The sequence below is a fragment of the Uloborus diversus genome, chromosome 2, assembly GCF_026930045.1.
Source record: "Uloborus diversus isolate 005 chromosome 2, Udiv.v.3.1, whole genome shotgun sequence".
NCBI classification, from domain to species: domain Eukaryota; kingdom Metazoa; phylum Arthropoda; class Arachnida; order Araneae; family Uloboridae; genus Uloborus; species Uloborus diversus.
Window position 1 is genome coordinate 181,485,608 of NC_072732.1, and position 24,217 is coordinate 181,509,824.

At 35.8% G+C, this 24,217-nt stretch overlaps 2 protein-coding genes across 2 annotated transcripts in view; both read left to right on the forward strand.

Annotated features, from left to right (window-relative positions):
- Nucleotides 1–1,183: 1,183 nt before the first annotated feature.
- LOC129216692 (uncharacterized) lies at nt 1,184–20,817 on the forward strand. Its single transcript, XM_054850908.1, has 5 exons — nt 1,184–1,250; nt 10,679–10,790; nt 16,492–16,761; nt 17,783–17,896; nt 20,810–20,817. Exons 2-5 carry the CDS (start codon nt 10,679–10,681, stop codon nt 20,815–20,817), a joined length of 504 nt encoding a protein of 167 aa, XP_054706883.1. The 5' UTR covers nt 1,184–1,250.
- A 200-nt stretch (nt 20,818–21,017) lies between these two features.
- Nucleotides 21,018–24,217, forward strand: part of LOC129216188 (uncharacterized) — an 87,765-nt gene continuing 84,565 nt past the window's right edge. The window contains exon 1 of the mRNA XM_054850369.1: nt 21,018–21,123. Coding sequence (XP_054706344.1) covers nt 21,051–21,123 — 73 coding nt within the window. The 5' untranslated portion in view covers nt 21,018–21,050. The remainder of the gene's footprint in view (nt 21,124–24,217) is intronic.

The window sequence follows — 24,217 nt, forward strand, 5'->3', positions numbered from 1 at the left end:
CATCTATGGGACCATCTCGATCGAGTTGTTCGCGCCATGGATCCTCAACCGCGTAATCTAGCGTAACTGGCCACGGCATTAGAGTTCAGCATGGCTCAACATCCCAGAGAACACTTTCAGGGACCTAAGTGACTCTCTTCCTGCACGCCTCGCAGCAGTCTGCTCTGCAACAGGTGGTTATTCTGTCTTTTGACAGATGGTCACATTAATATGACTGAACTGTGTATATTTCAAAACTGAAATATTAAAAAAAAACTTTAATGACTAAATGAACTTGTTTATTAGCAATCTTTTTTTTTTTTTTGCATTAAATTAATTAACTCAACTATTTTTGTAGCAAAATAACTGTAATTTACTGATTTGCTTCATGAGTAAAAAATACATTAGTAAGACTATAATTAAAATTAACAGGCAATGCCGTGAAAATCAAACATCCCGATGCATGAGAATTAAATATTGTTCAAGACAAGATTCCTCCATCGAAAAAAGTCACCGTTCACGCCAAAACCATGTGACTTGTGACGTGTCCTGCAGCTGACGAAAGCTGGTGTACATAGCTAGAACGTATGAAATGTAAAGTTTCTTAGATTTCTCCAGGATGCCTCATAAGATCCAGAAAAAATTAACATGGGACCATCTGAAAAGTATAACCTTCCAAACAAAAAAGAATTTTTCAAATCGGTCCAGTATTCTTAGAGAAATACGAAAACATACATAAAAAGCCGCAAGACGAAACCATAACCTCCTTTTTTGAAGTCGGTTAAAAAGATGAAAGACTGTAGTTCCAAATGTATGGTCTAAAAGTGTTTAAACCAACTTCATTAGATGCATATGGAGAAATGCACAAAAAGCTGTTGCAGATTTAATGTTAACCAGGTTGCACCAGGAGGAGGCTTTTTAGTTACTCATCAAAGAAAACATTTAGAAGCTAGAAACATGTGTTGTGTATGTAATTCTGGGTGATAATGAAAATAATCTGCTAAAAAATTAAGAACAATGATTCAACGGTCGTACCCAGTACGGGGAAAAAAAAAAAAAGAAGAAATACTAGGGGAGAAAAAGGAGTTATTGCACAAACCTTTTAATTATTGTTCAGTAAATAGCTGCTTTGTATTGTAAATATATTTTAAGTGTTGTTTCCACAACGGTTGGCTACTATTTCCTTTACGCAGCTTAGATCCATATCAGATGCAAACTGCTGGAATGAAGAATCGCGGACTTTGCTGGATCACGTGACGTCCAAACAGGGGGTGAGTACCATGTACTGGAAGTTTTTTATGCAAAGAAAGTAGGGTTTAAGCTCTCTCTCATCATAATAACGAAACGTTTAATTCCGCCAATTCTTTTCTTATTACATGGGAAACAATAAAGAATCAAAAATAAAATGTTGGCAAAAAAAAAAAAAAATGTTAATACTGATGGTGCTATTAAAACTATGGCGTCAGTTGCAAAGATGGTTTTACGATCTGTTGGGACCAGCTATTCATTTTTACAGCAGGTTATTTTCTCTCCTTTTAGTGTATGTTGGCAAAAAAACAACATTTACAAAGTTCATTTGTTCATTAGGACTTGAAATGACTGTTTCCTTCAAGATTTTAAAACAAAATTTTCTTGGTCTCTAACTAGTGATTTATTCTAACGGTTAGTAGTTTTCCCTGCATTGAGAAAGCGCAAGCAGTGAAAAACCTTTTACAGAGTTTCATTTTCTTATTCAGACTACAGTCTCGTGAACATTGAAACAAAATTTACCTTGTTCCGATCAAGCGAGTTATAGTTAGTTTCCCCAGCATTAAGAATGCAGGCTGCAAAACAACTTTTATAGGGTCCTTTTTTTTTGGTATAGAGGTGCAAGATTTTCTGAAAATTTTGAAACAATTTTTCTAATCTCTAATCAGTGATTTGATTCTACGTGGTAGTTTTTCCTCGTATTGAGAATGTATAGACAGAGAAACAACTTTTACAGAGTTCATTTGATCATTAAGACTTTCCCCGGAGAATTTTGCAACACAATTTTTCTGGTTTTTAACCGTCTATTTAATCTTACGTCTGATACTTTTTCCTGCGTTAAGAATGTGCAGGTAGAGTCAACTCTTTTACGGCATTCATTTCGTTACTTAGTCTCAGTGGTGTAGCTACACTTTTTGCCGCCCGTGACGGTTCCTGAATTTACCGCCCTTTTTGATGGGAAATAGTTGACACATTAAACAGTCAAAAGTATTTTGATAAGATTTTAATAAACAAAAAAATAAACGTAATTTAGAGCCCCACTGAAACTTTCTAAAAGTTAAGTCAAAATTCGGAATTTTAAGCAATTTTTAGTAACGCTCAGAGCCGTCTCCAAGGGGAGGGTTTTAGGGGTTAAACCCCTTCCATTGAGGGAAAAATAATAAATCAAATGAAAAAATGCATATTTGACTTAAATTAACTTTAATGTTAAAGTTTAATGGGGGCCATGGCCCCTCCCAAAGCCTTGTGGTCATAGGAATTTTTTTCGGAAGAAAAAAAGGGAAAGAAAATATTATGAGAGAATAACAAAGTTACAGAGAGTAACAAACTTTAAAGGAAATTAAGTTCTTGATTGGGAAAGAAATTATATCCCTCTCCTAAAAGCAACTATTATTTCCAAAATTTTGCATCATTTCTTGATGTCAACTTAAGATACTTGGACGATCTCTAAATGTAGCTGTCCTCAGAGTACACCTATTGCTTGCGAGAACAATGAGAGCCTAAATTTGCGTTTTTATGAATTTAATTTCGAAAAAGTTTTGAAAAAAAAAATAGAACCGACTTCAAAATTGCTCTAAAAAGTGAAAAATAATTTTATTCTTTAAACACCATCGATAATACTTTTAAACATAATTTTTGAAGTTGGCGCAAAAACGATCGATAAAATCATTCACAGCCATAACTCAACTACAAGTATAAATTTAACCAGGTCCAGTTTCTTCACTACCAAATGCATTACGCATTGATGACAGCATATTTGAGTAACGATTAAATGTTTCGTTCCTAACTTTGGATGATTTTTTGATAAAAATATGAGCGAAGCATGGTTACAATGGATTTTATTTTTTGTTTTTGCGCCAACTTCAAAAATTATGTTTAAAAGTATTATCGATGGTGTTTAAAGAATAAAATTATTTTTCACTTTTTAGAGCAATTTTGAAGTCGGTTCTATTTTTTTTTCAAAATTTTTTTATTTCATTCTTTTTAGTGTAAATGTAGATATTTCAGTAAAAGTAAGAAGTTACCTAGTAAGAAGTTCGGCCCTATATCACTATATTGCTTTAGAAAAGCCTTTATTCAAAATTATCATTACAATTACTATTAATGTTACTCTTAGATGGCACCAAACTTTTATAACAATGAGTTTCATATTGTCGCGTAGATGAAGATAGCGAAGACAATGTGAAAGCCAAATGACGCGAATACTCAAGCGTTAGTCTCAACTCGAGATCTTTATTCAGAACCACGAAGGAACGTTACATCTCCTTATATACAACTTGAGAAAGTGCTGGAACTTTCCAGACTTGGAAAGATACAGAAATTAATAGAACATTCGAGAAAATACGGGAAACAGTAGAAACGAAATTTTAGTAAAATTCACTTTGTTCTAGTCGGGATTTGAACCCGGGACGCTCGTGTGGGAGGCGAGAATTCTACCACTGAGCCACCGTTATCCACGAATGAAAAGTGCGAACTTCCCTACAATATTATAGGGAAATTGCATAAAATTTACTGTTTTTTGCCCATAACTTTTTTTCTAAAGAACAAATATGGTCAAACAAAGTAATGGGACCTAAGTTGAGCCATCCCCTATCCATCAAAAAAAGAATCATCAAAATCGGTTCACTAGGTGAGACGCTATGAGTGGACAAACAAAAAAAAAAACATACATACGGTATGAACTGATAACCGCCTCCTTTTTGAAGTCGGTTAAAAATTTTCCGAAGGAGAGTTTCATTTTCCCTTGCTCCTCTTCTAATGTTACAAATGAAAACCAAAAACTGCATTTTAGGACTTCAGTTTGGAAACTTTTTAATGGAGATTAGCTTACTTACCCTTTTCCCTCAATTTGATTTAAAGCAACCTAAATGGCACTTTTGGGGGCTTCAATTACAAACGGTCTCCGATTGGACCCCTCTCCCCCTCCTTCGACTAATATCATGATGATAACTTTAAAATGACTTTTTTTTTGGGGGGAGAGCTCACAAAGTTTCATCCCCTTCTCTAATACGTCCAAAAATAGCTTAAAATTAGATTTTTAGAGCCTCAATGACAGAATATTTCCAGAAAGTGGAGATTCCAAGCAAGCTCTTTTTAATGTCATTGCCTAAAAGTGCATTTTTGGCTCGATAGCAAAGGAACTAGAAGAGCATCCACCCCATCTCCTAATTTCTCAACAAAAACGGCAGAATATTTCGATTTCAAAACTGTATTTTCAAAAAATATTTTGGGGGTCAGTACCCCAATTCTGACCTTTCTTCTTACGTCATCAAAAATAGCCTAAAATGCGCTTTTAGAACCCCAATTTAAAAAAATTACTAGAAAATTTCTATTTCGAAACATTTTCAAGTTTGATTCTTAAAACGATTCCTTTCACCTAATGTCCCCAAAGATAACCTAAAATTGAAATTTTAAAACTTCATTTCAGTAAAACTTCTGGGGAGTTTGCTCAAAAATTTCAGATAGCCCCTCCAAAAATGATCGGTTAAATCCACCACTGCACCAACTAAAATAATATTTTGGCAAAACTATGGTGGAAGAACCACTAAAAGGTCTACAAATGCAAAGCATTGATATTGCTTATTGTAAGGAAGTTATGAAGAATATGGCATATGTTACAGCTATAAAGACACATGAATGATTGTTTTTGGTAATGTAATTTGCATCTGCAATAAGCTCTTTCTTGCTTAGTTTATACGGCATTAATTATTTCAGAACATAAAACCTAATATACATTCTACATTATAAAATAATTTGTGGAGAGTTTTTAATTCCTCTTGCAATGTATCGCATAGTAAACAGATTTAATTAAAAAGAAATTTGATTAAAGTGAACCTGTAAAATGAAGGAATACTTTGGCCACTTGTGCAGCCATTATTATCCTTCTTTGGGGGCGAGGGGGGAGGGGTACAGCAGTCCTTAGAGGTGTATAAACGCTGTAAAAGGATCGGCAATTTGTTGTTAAACTAATGTTTGTGAAGGGTTGAATCCCCCTCCCCCACAGGTAAGATTAAAACCCCTCCCTTTATGAAAACCTGAACACCAGACTGGTAACGCTTATAGTAAAGATGCTTGGAGTTACATTTGCTTACATTTACTTGCTTACATTTTTTTTTTCGTTTTCAAAATAAAAAATTTGTTTTATTTATTCTTTGGTGACATTCGGGGGGTCGGGGCTTCTCACGGTAGTTTTCTGAAACTGAAGTGTTAAAAAAGCAATTTTAAGCAATTTTTGGATATGTGAAGATAGTGGGAAAGGTTCAGGAGCGCTGTCTGGAAAGTCTTTCAACAAAATGGAAAAAGACCTAAATGTAGTAGTGTAAGGGTCTCCCCTAACTCCAACAAGGACTGGATTTTCCTCCCAAAATATTTTCAAACTTGAAATCAATTTTCGTCTATCTGATGACGTTAAAGAAAATAGGGAACGTTCAGGAGCTCTCTGGAAATTTTTCGATGCCGAAGTTTCAAAAACGCAATTGTAGGCTATTTTTGACGGCATGAGTTTCTAAATGTTTCCAAAAATGTTGGGAAGTCAGATGGTTTTTTCGTCTTCCCTGGAACCTTTTTGAAAATGACGTCCTAAAAACGCGACTTCAGCCGTTGTTAGACGGACAACGTTATGAGAGAGAGTTCGGAAGGAGGTTTCCCATTCGAAATCTCTTTCGAAACTGTTGCTCATTTTAAGCTCTTCTCTGCTGAGAAAAAAAAATATTTGTGGTCTTCCCTCAGAAATGTCTTAAAACGAAATTTGGAGCCAACTGTAATGACGTTAGGTGATTTCGTGCACATCTGGGGTCCCTACCTTAGAATTTTTCTGAAGTTTATGTTTTAAAAACCCAATTTTAATCTATTTTTGGAGACATTTTATGAGATGGGGATTTGAAAATTTGAAGTTCTGTCCTAAATACACACTTAGGACTATCTTTAATCATTACATAGGAAGGGTCAGGGCTTGACTGCTCTCAGGATTTTGTTGGTATTGAAGTTATAAAAACTCAATAGTCAATATATTAAGCTAAAAGATGAGATGTGAACTGATGGGGTAGGCGTTATCCCTTTTAAATGCTTCGAGATCAAATTTGGATGATTCTCTTTTTTACTAATAGAGTTCGAAATGTGAAATGCTTCGCCTAGAGATCAGTTTACTAATTAAAAACCTTTCCTTAAAATGAATGACTAAATGTGAAACTCATTGTATTAAGGAATTATTTGATATAGTGCAGTAGTACAAGCAATTATTATTCGAGTTGTGATTTTTTTTTCTTTATAAAATGAACATAAATTCATTCTGTTTTAGTTAAAATTTTGTAGTCAATGACCAATCAAAACAATTGTTGAAACAGGTAATGCGATCTTGAAAATGAGCAAGAAATCGCCCACCATTTGAGACCTCTATCCTTTTACTCTTACTTTGTCACCTTCCTTTAAAAAAAGTGTCTTTTTTTATACCGTGGTTCTCTCGGAACCTACTTAAAATCAAGTGGTAGCTTCATCATATAAGGAAAGGATATGAAATTTATTGTTTCCTCCGTAATAGTTAACCTTAACACCAAAAAGAAAAAAAAAAATACATGGGGCAGTGAGAAGCAAAGGGATGCAAGTGGACATTTTCAAATTTCGAGTAAAATGCGTTTAAAAAATAGCTAATAGGTAGGCTTTCATTGAATTTTTTTTCTAAATCATGCTATATAGCAGCAGTTACCAGGGCTACTAGTACCATTTCTTGCTCCAAGACAGAGGAGAGGTTTACCTACCATATGTACTGGTTATCTCCAATTTTTTAATTTTGCCACTTACAGAGATCATTTGTTTTTTGAGAATAGAGGAGCAAGCTTTCCTGAAAATTTTTAAACAGAATTTTCCTAATCTCTAATCAGTGATTTAATTCTATGTGGTGATTTTCCTTGCATTGAGAATGTGTAGGCAGAGAAACAACTTTTACAGAGTTACTTTATTCATTGAGACTTTCCTGGAAAATTTTGCAACAAAATTTTCCGCGCAATTTCGCAACAAAAAGCCCTGGCTATAGGCCGGTAACTTACTGAAAATTACATTTATTCTTACGTGTGATACTTTTTCCTGCATTAAGAATGTGCAGGCAGCGAAAACACTTTTGCAGCATTCATTTGCTTACTCAGATTACAGATGCGGGCTCTACGAAAAATTTTTAAACAATCTATCTAGTCTCTAACAAGCGATGTATTGATAGTTTCCCCTGCAATTAAGGATGCAGGTAGCGAATCAGTTTTTACCGAGTTCATATTTTTTGAGAATAGAGGTGGGGGTTGTCCTGAAAATTAAAAAAAAAACATCCTAATCTCTAAATCAGTGATTTAATCTTACTTTGTGGTTTTCATTGCACTCAGAATGTTCAGGCAGCGAAACAACTTTTACAGAGTTCATTTGTTTTTTGAAAGTAGAGGTGCGAATCTTCCTGAAAATTTTTAAACAAAATACTTCTACTCTTTTAACAAATGATGCAGTGAGAAGCAAAGGGATGTAATTGGCAAAATTAAAAATTTGGAGATAACCAGTACACAAATGGTAGGTGAACCTCTCCTCTGTCCTAGACAAAATATAGGATTAGTAGCCCTGGTAAGTGCTGTTATACAACAGGATTTAGAAAAACTTTTCAATTAAAGTTTACCTAAAGGGTCATTCCATGTCGAGTGATCCAAAGTTTTTTCATCACATTTTTGTATTTCTTTGAAATTTGGCGAAGCGATTGTACCCTTCAAGGTAATTAAAAGTCCAAATTTTTAGATTTTTATCTCTTTTATTCTTTTATTTATGAGACTTTGATTTTTGGAAAAACCCTCTTTTTTTCATGGATGCATGAACATAAAATGGACGATAACTCAGCATCAAATACAGATAAAAAGATTTGGTAAAAAGCATTTTAAAGTGCATTAGTTGCTGTTTAATATCATATGCAACATAACTAATTTTGTAAAAATTTTCATTGTTAAAAATTTAAATTTAAAATTTAAATTTCTTAAAAAACATATAATGTTTTTTTTTTTTAATTCCCAAAAACTTTTGTATATTTTATCTTTATTTGTACAAAATTTCAAGTTAGGATCTCAATGGGATCATATTTTTATGAGTTTTTGAATAAAATTTGCCTTAAGAAATAATGATATTTTCCAGATTTTATTTAGTTAAATATGGTGCTCCCTTACTGGTGCTGGTCTAATGAGTAGTAAGTAAACATGACTATGCTTGATGTGAGCTGAGATGAACTTGTACATTGGTAATCCCCCCCCCCCCCCCGCCGCACCACCACCAATTTTTATCTTTTTTTGTTTTTTTTTTTCAAAACTGTTTTCAAAATTAAAAACAAATCCCCAAAAAAAATTAAAAAAGCTGCTACGTAAGAGCAATAATCAAAACAAACGCTGCCAAACATCAGAAGTGACTGAGGCTCATAATTGGGGAGGGGGGAGAGGGGGATCACAAACACTAATAGTTGGGAAAACTTTAACATCATCTCATCATCTATCAACTCATTTGCAGCTTTTTTTTTTCTTTCGGAAAGTGGGATGGTAGTGTGGGGGGGGGGGGAGGCAGTTTATGGAATGAAGCTTAACAACATGGAAGGTTATGCTCAAAAGAGCAAATTTTGTTTGATCTATAACTGCTTTTAATGTTTGTATAGATAGATCTCGTTACATTACTCTTCTTCACAACAAAAATTAAAAAGAAAACAAGTAACTAAGAAAAGTAAAAACAGCTGTTCTCCAGATGTTGTAGAAAGTTATGTGTGGAGAGACATATGATCCGATACTTTGATTTATTTGTAATTTTGTGTGAAAAGAATGGAAAAACATTAAAAACAACATGGGGGAAACACTATTTTGCTATGATCTTGAGGTAAACCATTTCTTTCCTCCTTCCTAAATTGAGGGTTGGTGCTGGGGTAACGGGGTAGGGAATGAAATGAATCATAATTTTCCTTATCAGATATTGAATTAATCAAGTACACTTTTGTAAAGTTATGATCAAAAAAGAAACACTTGGTCTGAAAAAAAAAAACATTTTGGGTAAAAATAATTCTCAATTCAATCCCCAGGTACTGCGTGATACTAGTATAGTGTTAATCGTATCTATAGGTAGGGGGAGACGGATATACTTCGTCTTGTTTTAAAGAACATTTACCACATTTAAATAAGTTTACTAATCATTTTGTTTTGTTTTATTTCATTTTACTTTTTTATATTTTGAAAACTAAAAAAAAATTATTAAAAAAAAAAGATTTAAAGTGGTAGTGGCAAGGGGGGGGGGGGCGCTGACCAATTTACAAGTTTATGTCAGTTCATCTCAAGCATAGTCATGTTTACTTACTACTCATTTGCTCATTTGACCATCACTAGTAAGAAAATCCCATATTTAACTAAATGGAATCTGAAAAATATCATTATTTCTTAAGTCAAATTTTATTCAAAAATTCATAAAAATATGATCCCATTGAGATCCCAACTTGAAATTTTGCACAAATAAAGATAAAATACACATTTTTTTTTTCTGGGTTTTTTAAAAATAATTCATAATATGTTTTCTGCGAAATTAAAAATTAAAATTTAAATTTTTAAAAATGAAAAATGTTACAAAATTAGTCAGGTTGCATGTCATATTAAACAGCAACTAATGTACTTTAAAGTGCTTTTTGCCAAATCTTTCTATCTATATTTGGTGCTGAGTTATCGTTTATTTTATGTTCAAGCATCCATGAAAAAAAGAGGGTTTTTCCAAAATTCAATGTTTTATAAATAAAAAAATAAAAGAGATAAAAATCTAAAAATTTGGATTTTTAATTACCTTGAAGTGTACAATAGATGAGCTAAATTTCAAAGAAGTTTGAAAATGTAAATCCCACAAAATATTGAAACAAAATTTATGTAGTCGATTAACAATCGATGTGTTGATAGTTTCATCTGCGTTAATAACGCAAGCGGCTAATCAACTTTAAAGTTCTTTTTTTTTTTTTTTTTTTTTTTGAGGTGTGTAGAAGTTTTCTTGAAAAATTTCAAACAAAATATTCATAATTTCTAATCTCTGATTTATGCTTACGTGGTAGTTTTGCCTGCATTGAAAATGTGTAAGCCACGCAACAACTTCTGCAGAGTTCATTTGTTCATTACAATTCCAGAAAATTTTGGAGCAAAATTTTCCTGGCTTTTAACCACTTAATGCTAATTGTTTATTGAATAATTTTCATTTCACTATTTTTTGTTACGGACTACGCAAACATCAAGAAAATATGTTTGGCGGCATATTGGGGTATGATATAAGATTGAAACTTCGACCCTCGTCCCGCCCCTCCCCCTCCTTTGAAAAATTCATGGGTTTGCAGCTGACATGCACCTGTGCAGTTGTCTTCATTTTGTCTGTGCAAATAAATAAACTTTTGAACTTTTGTCACAACGATTAAATTTTGAGTTTCTATCCCCAGATGACCTTGATTTTGCGGATGGCTGTATCGGACCGCCCTGGGTGTGCGGAACCTGACAGATCTCGCCGCACCGACAGGTGGAGGAGAGCTCTTTCTTCCAACAATGTGACACGTGAGTTCTGGATGACTCAAGTCGTCTTTTTTTCTTCACAACAACAAAAATTTAAAGCTGAATACGAACTTCATAATGAGGGGGGGGGGAGATATACTGGTGGCTGTCACTGTTGCCTCATTGCTGCACCGTAGCAGAATTTTTTTCAGTAGTTTACGACAAAGATTGGAAAACCAAAAATAATCTCCAAGTCTAAGGTAGACCAGCATTAAATTAGTCGCAACAATTAGTATGAATTAGGAAAAAGAAGTGCTTGAAAATGAAATGCTAAATAAAAAAATTTGGAATAAAACAAAGGGTAAAAATCTTCGAAATAAAATACAAAACTTAGGCTCAGCTGTGGGAGGAAGTGCTTTTGACTTCCTAGAGACTGAGGACTTCTGCATAAATTTAGACGCCTTTTTTTTCCAATTTTTTTTTCTATTCCACTTTGAACAGTATTTTTCTCCTTTAAATTTGAGAAATTCACACAGAAAGCAGGGGGGGGGGGGGACGGAATCTTTTCAATTCAGAAATAGTATGGAGACCTGTTCAAAAATCTGCAACGGACGTCGCAGCGTCGTGCTATTTCTGCTACCAGGGTTGCTGCTATGGCTTACCAACTAATAACGATTATTCTCTCACGCTACTTGAGCGGGACGGATTTGAGACACGGACTTCAGAGTGACACGTTTGGGCGCCCGTCGTAATGCATTTTCGGACCCCTTTGTCTATCACAAAATCATGTAAAACATTTAGCACCTTTTTCAGGGCCCTTACGGTAGTTTGGGGCCCTCGCAATGGCAACATTTACGACATGATCAATCCGCCACTACTGCTTTAAATCATAGTGAAATCACTAAATCATAGCTCTCTCTAGTTGTTACAGGAGCATCGTTTTTAGTAATACAATAAATGATAGTCAATAAGCCAGCAATGGGCAACACTAGGGCGTAACAATGTAATTAATGGGAACCAATGATGTTTCTCCAACGTTCTCAATAATGGATTTAAGCGTCAACAGCAGCAAAATATGAATAGATCTCAAATTTTAAAACTTCTGCAACGACGGGATATTTATGTAATGCAAGTGCTTAGAATAAATTCTGCGATAAAGATTTTGTCACCTTTGTAGCACCAGCATTATTATTCATTAAAGATTTCTAAATCCTTTTTACCTGTCTAGTTTTTGAAACGTTTGTTAATTGTTTTTGTAAAACAATTGTTTACTTAAAATTCACTGAGGTGTGTCGAAAATAAGCGACTGTAGAACGGCCACCAACTTTCTTTGAGTATTTCGATGCATGGGTTATGTTGTTCCATACGTCAAGTGATTCGCGGTTTCTTCATCGATCCTCCATTCAAGTTCAAATTTTATGTGTAGTTGGCACATCTGTGTGCCTTTCAACAGCAGCATGGCGGTGAGACGAATTAACATATATGCCTCATAATATCGTCCTTCTGTTGTTCCACCTTATTGTTGGAACTGTCTTCCGTACTGTCACTCCGGCATGAGTTCATCCAAATCAAATGAATGTCAAAATTGTCAAAAATTTTGCATTTTGTAAGCAGAAGAAAAGTATTGTCTCGTGACAAAAATTGTTTATCAGCGAATTTCCTGAAATTTGCATTTTAAAGCCACCAAATCTTCATATGTTGCATTTTCTATGTTTGGCAGTGTTTTTGTCGTCGCCTCAGAGCAATAGTAAAACATCTAATCTCAGGAATTACATTAAGATATCCTGCTGTTGCTTTGAGGCTTGTGTCTTAGCGTATACTTTTGGCGTTAAAAGACGATTGTTGACTACTGTCGCTGATAAACATAGTGAGCAGTCACCTTATACTTGTGTAAACAGGGCCAGTTTAAGACCAGACACAGATAATTCTTATTTACAACAACAAATTCCCGAATTAACGAAACAAGTAAACGAAATTTCTTCAACTAAAAATTGACGATATTCGAATAGCCGCTCCTCTAAATATAGAGAAAGAAGCAGATTGCGGAGATGACCCTATAAAGAACCAGAAAATATTACTTGTTTTATCATACTCGCTTATTCTATCACTTTGGTCGCGCAGCTCGTAAATGTAAGCGATCTTGCTCGTCCCGTTATTCTGAAAATTAGAAAGGCGATCACCTCGAGACCAGAAGTGCGATCGCTGTATTAATTGCATACAAATGGCCGACCCAAAAAAATTAAATTGCGGTTCTTGATTGACTCGGGAGCAGATATATCTATATTTCCGTGAAATCGAAATAAAACAATGTCTTCTGATAATTTATATCTTTTAGCTGTAAATGGCACAACCTTTAAAACTTATGGAAATTAGGTTCTCACTCTTGATTTAAACTTGAGGTGAACATTTGCTTTGTCGTTTGTAATTATGTATGATGTAAATTAACCAATAATTGGGACGGATTTTCTAAAACATTTTAACCAACTGGTTAATGTAAAAAGCAAATGTTTCATCGATAGTCTCACAAACATCTTTCACGCGGAAAACCCGTAAACTCAAGTGAAATCAGTGTAAACATTTTTTGGGGTAACTCTAAATTTGATTTAATTCTTGCTCAGTACCCAGAACCCACTAACCCATTATAAGTTTCTAATAATGAACAGCCTTCCATGATTTATCATTACATTGAAACAAAAGGACCCTCTGTTTTTTCAAAACCCTCTGGCTTAACCCCCATTTATTGCAAGCAGCTCTTAAAGAATTTCATTCTTTAATGCGGAAGGGAATAATTAGGCCCTCAAAGAGTGCTTGCGCTAGTCTTCTGCACGTAGTGAAAAAAGCCTCTGGGGAATGGCTACCTTGCGGTCATTTTCGCCTTCTGAATTTCGTCACTATTCCTAACAGATACCCTGTTCCCCAAATACAGGCCTGTACCCAAAATTTTCATGAGAAAACAGTTTTTGCCACGTTGGATTTAGCACGAGTATATCATCAAATTCCCATGAACCCAGAAGATATACCTAAAACTGCCATAACAACAACATTTGACTTGTTTAATTTATTGAAATGCCTTTCGGCCTTAGAAATGCCGGACAAACATTCCTTCGTTACATTCATCAGGTTTTGTCTGGTTTAGAATTTTGTGTTGGTTGTTTTTTGTGTTCTGTCTCTCCTAGACAACTCGATTTTATTGCACAATTCAGCACTCACATCAGACATATATCAGCGAGTACTTTGATGATATTTTAATAGCGAAAACTAACGACAATGAGCATGGAAAACATTTTTGCGCGGTTTTATCTTGCTTAAAACAGTATGATCTTAAGTTAAATCGTACGAAATGCGTTTCGGGAAGAAAGAAAGTAGCTTTTTTGGGCTGTCTTATCACTTCGTCTGGCATAAAATCCCTACCTGCAAAGTTAGAAGCCATTAAAAAATTTCCGAAACCTGATGCTATGTTCGAATTTAGACGTTTTTTAGGCATTAAAATATTTTATAGGTGATTTCTTCCCAAGGCAGCATCTGTTTAGGACCTGCTTATGAACCCCTTCCGGAGTCGAAAAAAATGTGAAACGTACTGTACCGTGGACACCGGAGCTGATAGATATTTTCGAGCTGTGTAAAACAGAGTTAATAAATTGTGCTACTTTAAGCTATAATACCCCAAATTAACAGCTGTCGTTAGTGGCTGGTGCGTCTGACATCGTCATTGGAACAGTTCTACAGGTACATACAAAAGATGATCCTCAACCTTTATCCTTTTTTTTTCACTTTAGCTTTCTCCAGCGGAGCGTAAATATAGTACCTATGATGGGGAGCTTTTGGCGATATTTGCCGTAGTCAAATTCTTTCGACACAATCTCGAAGGTCAAACTTTCATTATTTTCACTGACCGTAAAAGCAGACGTTGAAGAGCAGCGGTCAGCAGACCACCGTCCTTTAACGTCTGCTTTTAAGAAGAATTCAGATTCTGTCTCTCCTAGACAACTCGATTTTATTGCACAATTCAGCACTGACATCAGACATATATCAGCGAGTGGCAGATATTGAAAATGTTTTGCAATATCTGCCACGGACTCTCTCACCCAGGAAACGTGCAACCAAGAACATCATCCTCGGCCGCTACGTGTGGGCCGCCATTGCGAAAGATGTCGTGAGGTAAGCTCGTTCCTGTCTAGTGTTCCAGAGATCGAAAGCCTCACGCCGTATTAAAAGTCCAATCCAACACTTCACCCCAATAGCAAGGAGATTTCACCACATGCACCTAGACTTTGTTGGAGCACTTCCCCTATCAAACGGCTTAGATATATCCTCACCTGTATCGACAGATTTACCAGATGGCCAGAAGCAATACCAATATCCGAAATCTCAGCAGAAAACGTCGCTGCTATTTCCTTAAATTAGTGGATTGTACGATTTGGTATCCCGACAGTTATTACGACAGACTAAGGACTACAATTCTAGTCTCAACTGTTTTCCTTGCCAGCAACCCTTCGTATTATAAAAAAGATTCGCACTACACCGTACAATCCTCAGAGCAACGGAATCGTGGAGGTATTCCAGCGTTCACTGAAGCTTTAAAATGTCATCTCAACTTTTGGTGAACAAATAGCTTACCACTGATCCTCCTCGGCCTCAGGGCTTCCCTAAAAGGATTTATAGTGCTCTGCGGCAGAGCTAGTTACGGAACGATCATTATTCTCCGTGCAGACTTCGTGGTCCCAATGTTTGACCTGACGGTGGATCTGTGGAAGTGTTGTCCAAAAATATGAGAAAGCTCACACCTTCTACTCCAAAGATTCACGGGAGAAGTTCTATTTTTGTGAGTCCTGCATTGCCAACGTGTTTTGACGTTTTTGTCCAGGAGGGTTGGTTCCAAAAATCTTTACAACCAATTTACGAAAGCCCATGTATGGTCTTGAGTCGCGTGGGCTAGTTATTCACCTTCCTCATTAACTGGAGATCAAAGGTTATTAACTTTGACCGTTTGAAACCAGACTTTTTGGTAAACCAGGAACCCGAGACCTGCGATGTGAATACACAATTGACAACAAAAAGAGACGTTTTGAATCATGAAGCTTCTGCTAATCCCAATTTGTCACTAGTACCGAAAGGAGCGACACAGAATACTGATGGAGACTACACAGCACGTTCGGGAAGACGGGTTAGAGTTCAATTCAAGAATTTGTGATTATTTTCGTACTTTTGGTACTGGGGGGGGGGGAGTAATGTAGTAGTATAAAGTGATATGCAAATGGACGAACTGAATGAAAGTGAAGTAGAGTGAACTGAATGATTCTTTTTCTGAAGAAACAACGAGCGAGGCACAACTTTACCATCTTTAGCTATGAATGTGTTGAACGAGTTTACCAGTTATCATTCGAGCTTTAACTTTTTATGGTCTAGTGAACTTTTATTTTTTAATTACTCTTAAAAATCTACACATTCACATATCCATACACACACACACGCCTTCACACACATATATACGGACCATGCACGCCTACACACATGTCTACACACACACACACACACCAGTACACACAGACACACGCTTACACACGTACGCACACACACATGCCTATGTACATTCGCATATACACGTGCCTACACACATACACACATACGCACACACACGTCTACACAAACAATACCGAACGAGTAGGACCCTATCGCAACTCATGATTGCGAAAAACATAATTTGAATTCAGAATGTCAAAATTTTAAGATTTCTTTTTTTTTTTTTTTTTTTTTGTTTCCCCAGATCCAGAGGTGCTTACCCAATTTGATCGTCACATCACTCTGGCGTTGACCATGGATTCGGGTGAAATAATTGCTTACCCACTGCGAGGGATCGAGAGCTTGTGGGTCGATCCTTTTTACTCTATCTTGGGTAATTTTCAACGAGCCCAGGAGGAAGCTTCTTCAGAGGAATATTCGATGGACATAGGACGTCTCCCCGTCGTTCATTCCCATGTATTTGCTGCCTTCACCAGAGTGTTGAAAATGTTACGAAAGGAATACTGTGCAAAAGGTGTGTAGTATAATCTGATATTGATTTCATGTTTGAAGTTTCTCATCTTACAAAACTGTTGTATCACCAGAGCAATCAAGTTGTTCATGAGGTATTGTTACATTGCGTGAACTTTTACACGAATAGTGAAAGACTTGTCTTTCAAAACATTCAATACATAAATTTTCATGGAAGAGAAAGTTGAAGAAGTTGTACCTTCTCCATTGGATTGATAGAACTTCTTAAAACATACAGAAAGTCATGTTTTGTCTGCGGGTTTTAAATTAACTAATTTTTTTTACACGTTTAAAGAACTTTCCATATTCAATTGACAATAGAGGATTTTAATTTAGTAATTGTACGATAAATAAGTTAAAATGTGAGAAAAAAGATTCTTAAAAAATGAATTACTGATTCGTTTTGTAAAGTGTATAGGAAGTAGAGCTTATAAAATTATTTTGTGGATATCTGAAAATCGTTTGAGTGAGTGGCATTTAGGAACTTTGCTTTGAGTTAAATCAGTTGTCAAAAGACTTCAAAAATGTTGTTTCAAAAAGTGCCTTCCAAGTAGCATTTTTTAATGTGCTTCGTGGAGTGGTTGACAACAAATTATGTATTTTTTGAGCAATCACGAATTGCTTATTGTTTTCACTTGACCGTTGAATGACGTCCTTCCTTTGATTTTATTTTTCTATGATCATAATGCAGCGTCCATATGCCTCGGAATCGAATTATTTTTCAATGACTCAGTTTATTTATCGATTTATCTTCCTTCTCGACAATATTTTTTACCCGAAAACAGTATCCAGCACACAGCATCCACCATTTAGCACATAACATCCAGCCCGTGGCATTCATTTGAATTTTGTTGCCTTGAATTCCAGTTATGGTTGCGATAAAAGCCATTAGTAGAAAGAAGAAACCCATCGAGTAGGGTCCTATCGCACTTCGTGATGGCGAAAAACACGCTTTGAATTCAAGATCTCAAAATTAAATTTATTTTTATTTTTTTATTTTAATTTTTATTTATTTATTTTTGCAGAAAAAAACGACCATCTTCCAATTTCTGTAGGTGCCGAAGTCTGCATCGCCGCATCATCAGACATGGATCTCAAAACTACAACAGTATTGAATCCAAATTTAAAAGTACTTAAAGGTGAGAGGATAGTTCCTAAAACTTCATTTAAATTTATTAGTGCTTTGTTTTATTTATAGCTAAGTACAAATGCTTCAAGCTAGGGTTTAAGTGGAGAACAATTTAGTTCATTTACAGTCAATTATGTCAGTACCATTGTGCAAACTAGCCGAGTTCAACTGTGTACAACTGATAAAATTTAGTTATTAATTGTCAAGCTAATAATTTGTACAGCAGTTGTTGTTCGTTTAAACAAATTGTACATTTTTTTCTATTATATTACTTACACCATCAGAATGAGAACAATAAATCCTAAATAACGTCAACAGTTCTACTAAAAATACCCGTTAGAGAACGGACAGCAGTCTTTATAAATTATTTTTTTATGAGTGTATTGCGACCTAAAATTTTACATTAGGAAAAGAAACACATATCCTCATATCCAGATTAGAATTAGGACTTCAATGTCTGATAATCCCAGATATAATTAGGGTAACAGTTTTCAAATATTTTAGGCTGCCCTCTAAAAATCCTCGCCTGTAATAGTTCCAAAAATTTTCATCAAAAGGGTTCTTATAGCATTAAAAAAAAAAAACATCCTTTAAAATAAGGACAGTTTTCCCCAAAGTTGGCACTAAAATAAGGATGTCAGTTCCGCAAACTCTAATCGCATCATCCATTCTTAAAAATAATGTTCGCAAAACCAGTAAAATCCTTAAGTCAACATTTTAATTAAAATTCAGAAAACTGTAAGATCAATAATCTGTCGGCTGCGCACATTACACTTCGATGTGTATCTCGATTGCTGCACAAAAAATAAATTAGCAAAGTAAGCTATAAATACAGCGTCTGTTCAATAAGTATCGGGACTGGTTTGTTGTATCCTCAACGAAGTGGTGCAGGGCTCTCCGACAGGTCAGCCTCAGTTGAGGGGTCCTCCACCACTCAGGCGCACTTTAATTCAGTTGCCAGCGGGCGGGCATGTGTTGAGAAAGGAGGAGGATTTTTGTGGCGTGGTGATTTTTTTATGGTGTCATCGCGCCAGTATAGGACGCTGAGAAGATTTGCTTTAAACTCCGGGAAATCTGCATCCAAGAACCTTGAGCTCATTAAACAGGCTTATGGGGATGAGGCTTTAAGCCGCACAAGAGTTTTTGAGTGGCACAAAATGTCAAAGGAAGGCCGAGAGCTCGCTGAAGACGATCAGCGCTTTGTACGCCCGCTCAAACCGATGCTTAAGTGGCCAAAGTGAAAACAGTTTTGGAGTCTGGCAGGCGTTTAACCATCGCCTTCATTAGTGAGGAGGCCGGCCTTTCAGTCGGAACCGTCCACACCATTGTAACAAAAGATCTTGCGACGAGGAAAGTGTGCGCGAAGCTGGTGCTGAAAGTCTTGAGCGAGGATCAAAAACTCTCGCGGGTGGAAATTTCGCCTCATCCCTCCTACAACCTAGATCCTAGACCTTAGATCATTAACGCATAGATACGGCAAGTGGGTGTGGTTGTTGACATAGGAATCTTCGCGGGGTGAAGTGAGGGGAGACTACGTGACTCCGTCCTTCCACGGAAGCACTTTCCCATGTCTGCACTAAATCTCATAGAGATTTGAATAGTCGTCGATTTTATTTTTTTACCTCCTGCCTGAAATGTTTTGGCACATTTTTTTTTCTGTCACCCGCAAGCGCATAGTTTATTACTGATTCATGGATAAGTGTTTTTTTTTTCAATTTCTACAGTAAGTTGTTGAGCTATGCCGATTTAAAAATGTTTCTAAAAGTTGCGCTCTCGTAGAATAGCGACAGAGGAAGAAAACGCCAAAATTCAAAGGACCGGTGACCGAACCACGTGGTACGTACGGAGGCGAAATTATTTGATCTTCTCCCCCAGTCATAAAACTTGTCGCCTTTACTCCTGCTTCAGCGCATACAATAGTGACTGGATGAAATAGCTTGTCTATCTCTCAATAGTATAAGGCCTAGACCTGGCTCCACCAGACTTTTCTTGTTTTCATGACTGAAAATAGAGCTCAAAGGACATTAGTTCGACAACACCGAGCCGGTTCAAAAGGTGACGACAAAAGTTCTCAACAGTATTTCGGAAACCGACTTCCAGCTGGCTTTTGACGAGTGGAGCCGAACTAAGTGTATTGATGCAGGAGAAATGTATTTTGAATATTTTTAAGTAAATATACCTGCAGTAAAAGTAAAAAATAATACCTGCAGTAAATTTTGATTTTGGAAATCAGTCCTGATACTTATTGAACATGTCCTGTATTAACTTGCGAAAACGTAATCAAAAACGGAATATATTTTAAATGCCCTGATTAGCGACAAAGCCCCAATCCATTAACACATGATTAAAAGAAATTTTATTTCTAAACACTCAAGTGAGAATTGGCAACAGAGAATCTTGTTCAGCTTTTCTTCTAGTTAAAACTATTCTCACACCGAAGATGACGGAATTGAAATCCTTTAGGAATAAATTTATTTTTGGTTACAAACGTTAATAAATTTTTCGTAGTCATTTTAAGCACTTCGAAGTTCGAATCGTTGGAGAAATTTTGGGAGGGGTTATTTTTTACCAACTTTTCAACGGTATAAATTTAGAGAATATTGGATGTGCCATTTCTTGGCATAAAGGTACTCGTATGTTTAGTTGTAGGTATGTTTAAGTGGACATAAAAATTAGTTTTTAAGTTATATATCCGTTAATTAGCGTTCTATATATATAAGAGAGAGATATTCGTGATTATCGAAAAATTTCGATTTTTTAAATATGTGGTTCGACCCTGAAAACTGTAGCCCATTTTGGAACATTTTGAGTGTAAATGAGAAAGAGAGTTTCCCATCTCATTTCACTCCCTAAAAATTAAAATTTCCAAAAATTCCTTATCACTTGCCTGTGTTATGATGTAAACCCATGTTCTAAATTTCAGCTTTCTAGCCTTATTAATATCAACTATTCCTTGATTATCTGTCAGGACAAGCAACCTTATATATAGAGAGATTTATGCATTTATTTATCTTATTTTTTACGATGGTGTTCAAAAGTTTTAAATTATAAATGGAATTGTATAGAATGTTATCCTCACACTAACTACATTGATGCACTTTTCTTTTGCAGTGGCGATGGATCCTTCGGATTGGAGAGAACGAGTGGTTCTCCTTCACAAACAGATGAAATCGGAGCAAACCAAAAGCACGGATCCGACGAATGTACTAAAGGATCCTGCGCTCTTAAGGCAGAACGGTAAGTTTCTTTCTCTGTGTGAGCATAACCGCTTAACAGTTTGAATTTAGTGTGCATTTTGGCTGTGAGATATCTCAGTTGCTTAGCTGAGATGTCAGGAAACTCATTCCAAATATCCGGCATGTGTTGATCCGATGGATTAAAATTCTTGGTGAACGGTTTAGTGTATCATTAAATTCCCTTTTTTATTGCTGGGTAGCTTTGGATTGGCGGATTTTGAAATTTATTATTTTTAGAGAAAGTGCGGCAATCGTGTAATACGCGGTAAGTTTGCTTGGAATTTTCTAAGGGGCTGTCCATAAATGATGTCACACTTTTTTCTTTCAACAAATTTGATCACTCCCTCTCTGTTACAAAGTGTCGCACTTTACCTTACCTCCTCCCCTCCTCTTGTCACATGTCATGCTGTTTTTCTTTAGCGTACTATACTCGACTGCAAGCTTACTTGACAATGGAGAAATACGCTGAGGTGAAGAGAAGAAAATAGTTCCTAGCGCCTTTTCTGATATTCGATTGAATTTACGCTCTTCACCTGAGACATCGGATTAGTTAGCGGCCTAAGCATACGTAACCTTTTTTTATCATAATTTCTGTTAGTCGTTAAATATTTTATATTTTACCAGCAAAGCAGCGCGAGTTATTTCGTTCATTTGAATCAAACGCGCCAGCCAATAGCAGCTCATAGTCAGGTGGCGATCATCTCTTATTCGCGAAAAAGGTAGAGGAGGTAGCTAGTAAGTGTGACGTTTTATCTGTTAACTCGTTTTTTTCTTCCGCGCGTTGTGACGTCATTGTCAACGAAAGTTGCGAACAAGTATAGCCGCCTACGGCAGATTGGATGGTTGGAAGTAGGAGTGGGAACTACTTTGATATACCCCCCCAAATCGGAAATTTGGCGACTTTTTTTTATCGCCAAGCAAAATTCTGTCGGCTTACCCGACGAAAATAAAGAACAACTATCAATTTTCCGACTCAAAATTCCCTGAAACTTTTGAACAACACTATTCACAGTAGGAATATTGAAAGCTAAAAGATAAAAATAATTAGTAGAAAAAAAAAGATAATTGGAAAATACAACCAGATTTGCAGCAAAATACAGCAAGGCAGAAATCTGCTATATCAAATTCACATAGAAATGGCGAATGAATGAAATGGTGCTAAAACATATATGAAATCCAAAAATTGTTGCCACAAAACTTTAAAAAAAATGGTACAAAATACAAGAAAATATTAAATTTGGCAAGAGCAAAAACCTAAAAGCTGAAAAAAAAACCTAAATTGGCAACACCAAAATAAGAAACAGCAACCCTAAAAAGTCCGTAGGGAGTGCCAGATTTGGCGCGTAATTTTTGGGGGGTATATCAAAGTTATACCGTAGGAGTGCAGATTGGTTGGCCATAAAGTTAGCAGATAGATAAAAAGGTGGTACTTGGGTAAAAAGGAGTCATTTTTGTTCGTTGAATAGGACACATTTGTTTGTGCAAAAGGCTAGCTTGGATTTTATTGCGATAGAGATACTAATAAGAATATTATGGTTGATTGGATGAGTTTTTCTTGAGAAGTGTTTGCTTCAGCGAGTACGAATGTTGCGTTTGATGATGTTGGGAAAAGTTGTAAAAATTGAATTTGCAAGTTTGGTTAAAGGATGTTTAATGAGGTTAGCGCTTGGAAGGTGATTTAGTGTTATGTGGTTATCGTCGCATTGCCTACTAGTACTGATGATAAAACTAAAAATGTGCGCATGCAAGAGGTTTCCTGACCTTCTGGACACGAAAAAGAAAAGAGTAGAAAGGTAAGTTCTGAATATTTTTTTTAAATGATCTTTGTTGATTTATGTCTAAGTAATTATGTTGAACCATTATGGCGAATTCAGAATAAATTTTGTACTTTTAAAATCTTCTATACGTTTATAATCTAGTAGAGTGGAGTTTTGTCGAGAAAGTATAAAGTGTTCTCTCTCTCTCTCTTTTTTTTTTTTTTTTGTAGTATTTTGTTCATTAAAAAAAATTTATACCTTTTTTCAAAAGAAAAAAAAATCAATAAAAGTGGATTTTGTGTTTTTGTTTTTCGCATTTTTAGTTAAGTGAAGTTTATAATGAAATATCCTACCTAAGAACTTTTATGTTGTTTTGTGGGATTATTTTCATATATTTTTTGCAAATATTAGTTTTTCTTTTATTACTGTACAACAATTCATGCTCTGAATTATAATTCTGAAGTCTGTCATCTGTTAATGCAGAAGTGAACAAACTTGGAAACGCGTCACCGCACACTTTAACTATAGGGTTCAACCCAAACTAATGAGAAGGGGCTGAGTATAAAAGATGTCACTACTGTTAGAATTAATCATAAAGGGACAGCAAAAGCTATAATTTGTGATTTAGAAAGCTCTTTTCCAGGAGATAAAACTCAGGGCGGCATAGACTATTTTTTCCTCTACAGACCGCTTAGACCAGCAATGGCGAACCTTATTTAGAACTGTATTTTAAAGGCCTAAGCTTCCAGCGTCATTTTTGTTTGTGCGACCCATTTCAAATCAGCTTGTGGTTCTGCCACGGAGTTCACGATGAATTGTAAGCGAAAACACACACATCGTCCCACCTATTACACACTTCGTTGTGTAATAGGTGGGATAAGTGAGAACACGCAAGAAGATTTTTTTTTTTTTCTGATCGCGCGTTTTCGCTGATCGTACCTATATACATACATCCTTCAAAATGAAGTATTCTTCCGTTCTAAGCACAAAAGTCGTATCTGCAATTTTCATCAAAATTGAACGGTCACCAGGTGGTTCTTTGGAACATATTTCACCTAAATTCCACGTTTTATGGGTCATTTGTCAACGGGAAATATTTTTTTAAAAAATTCTAAAAAAGTTGCGTTCTCATCAAACACATGGAGGCGCCAAACTTTAAATAGCAATTTCTCGCTTTGAACTCGGCTGCTGATACGGCTTTTGCACTTAGCACTAGGGCTCGACCGATGGCATTTTTTGGCCGATGCCGATTGTTCAAGGATGGCCGATTGTTTTCCTCCAAATGGCCGATGGCCGATGCCGTTGTCCGATGGCAAAAAAAAAATCAAACAGAAATAA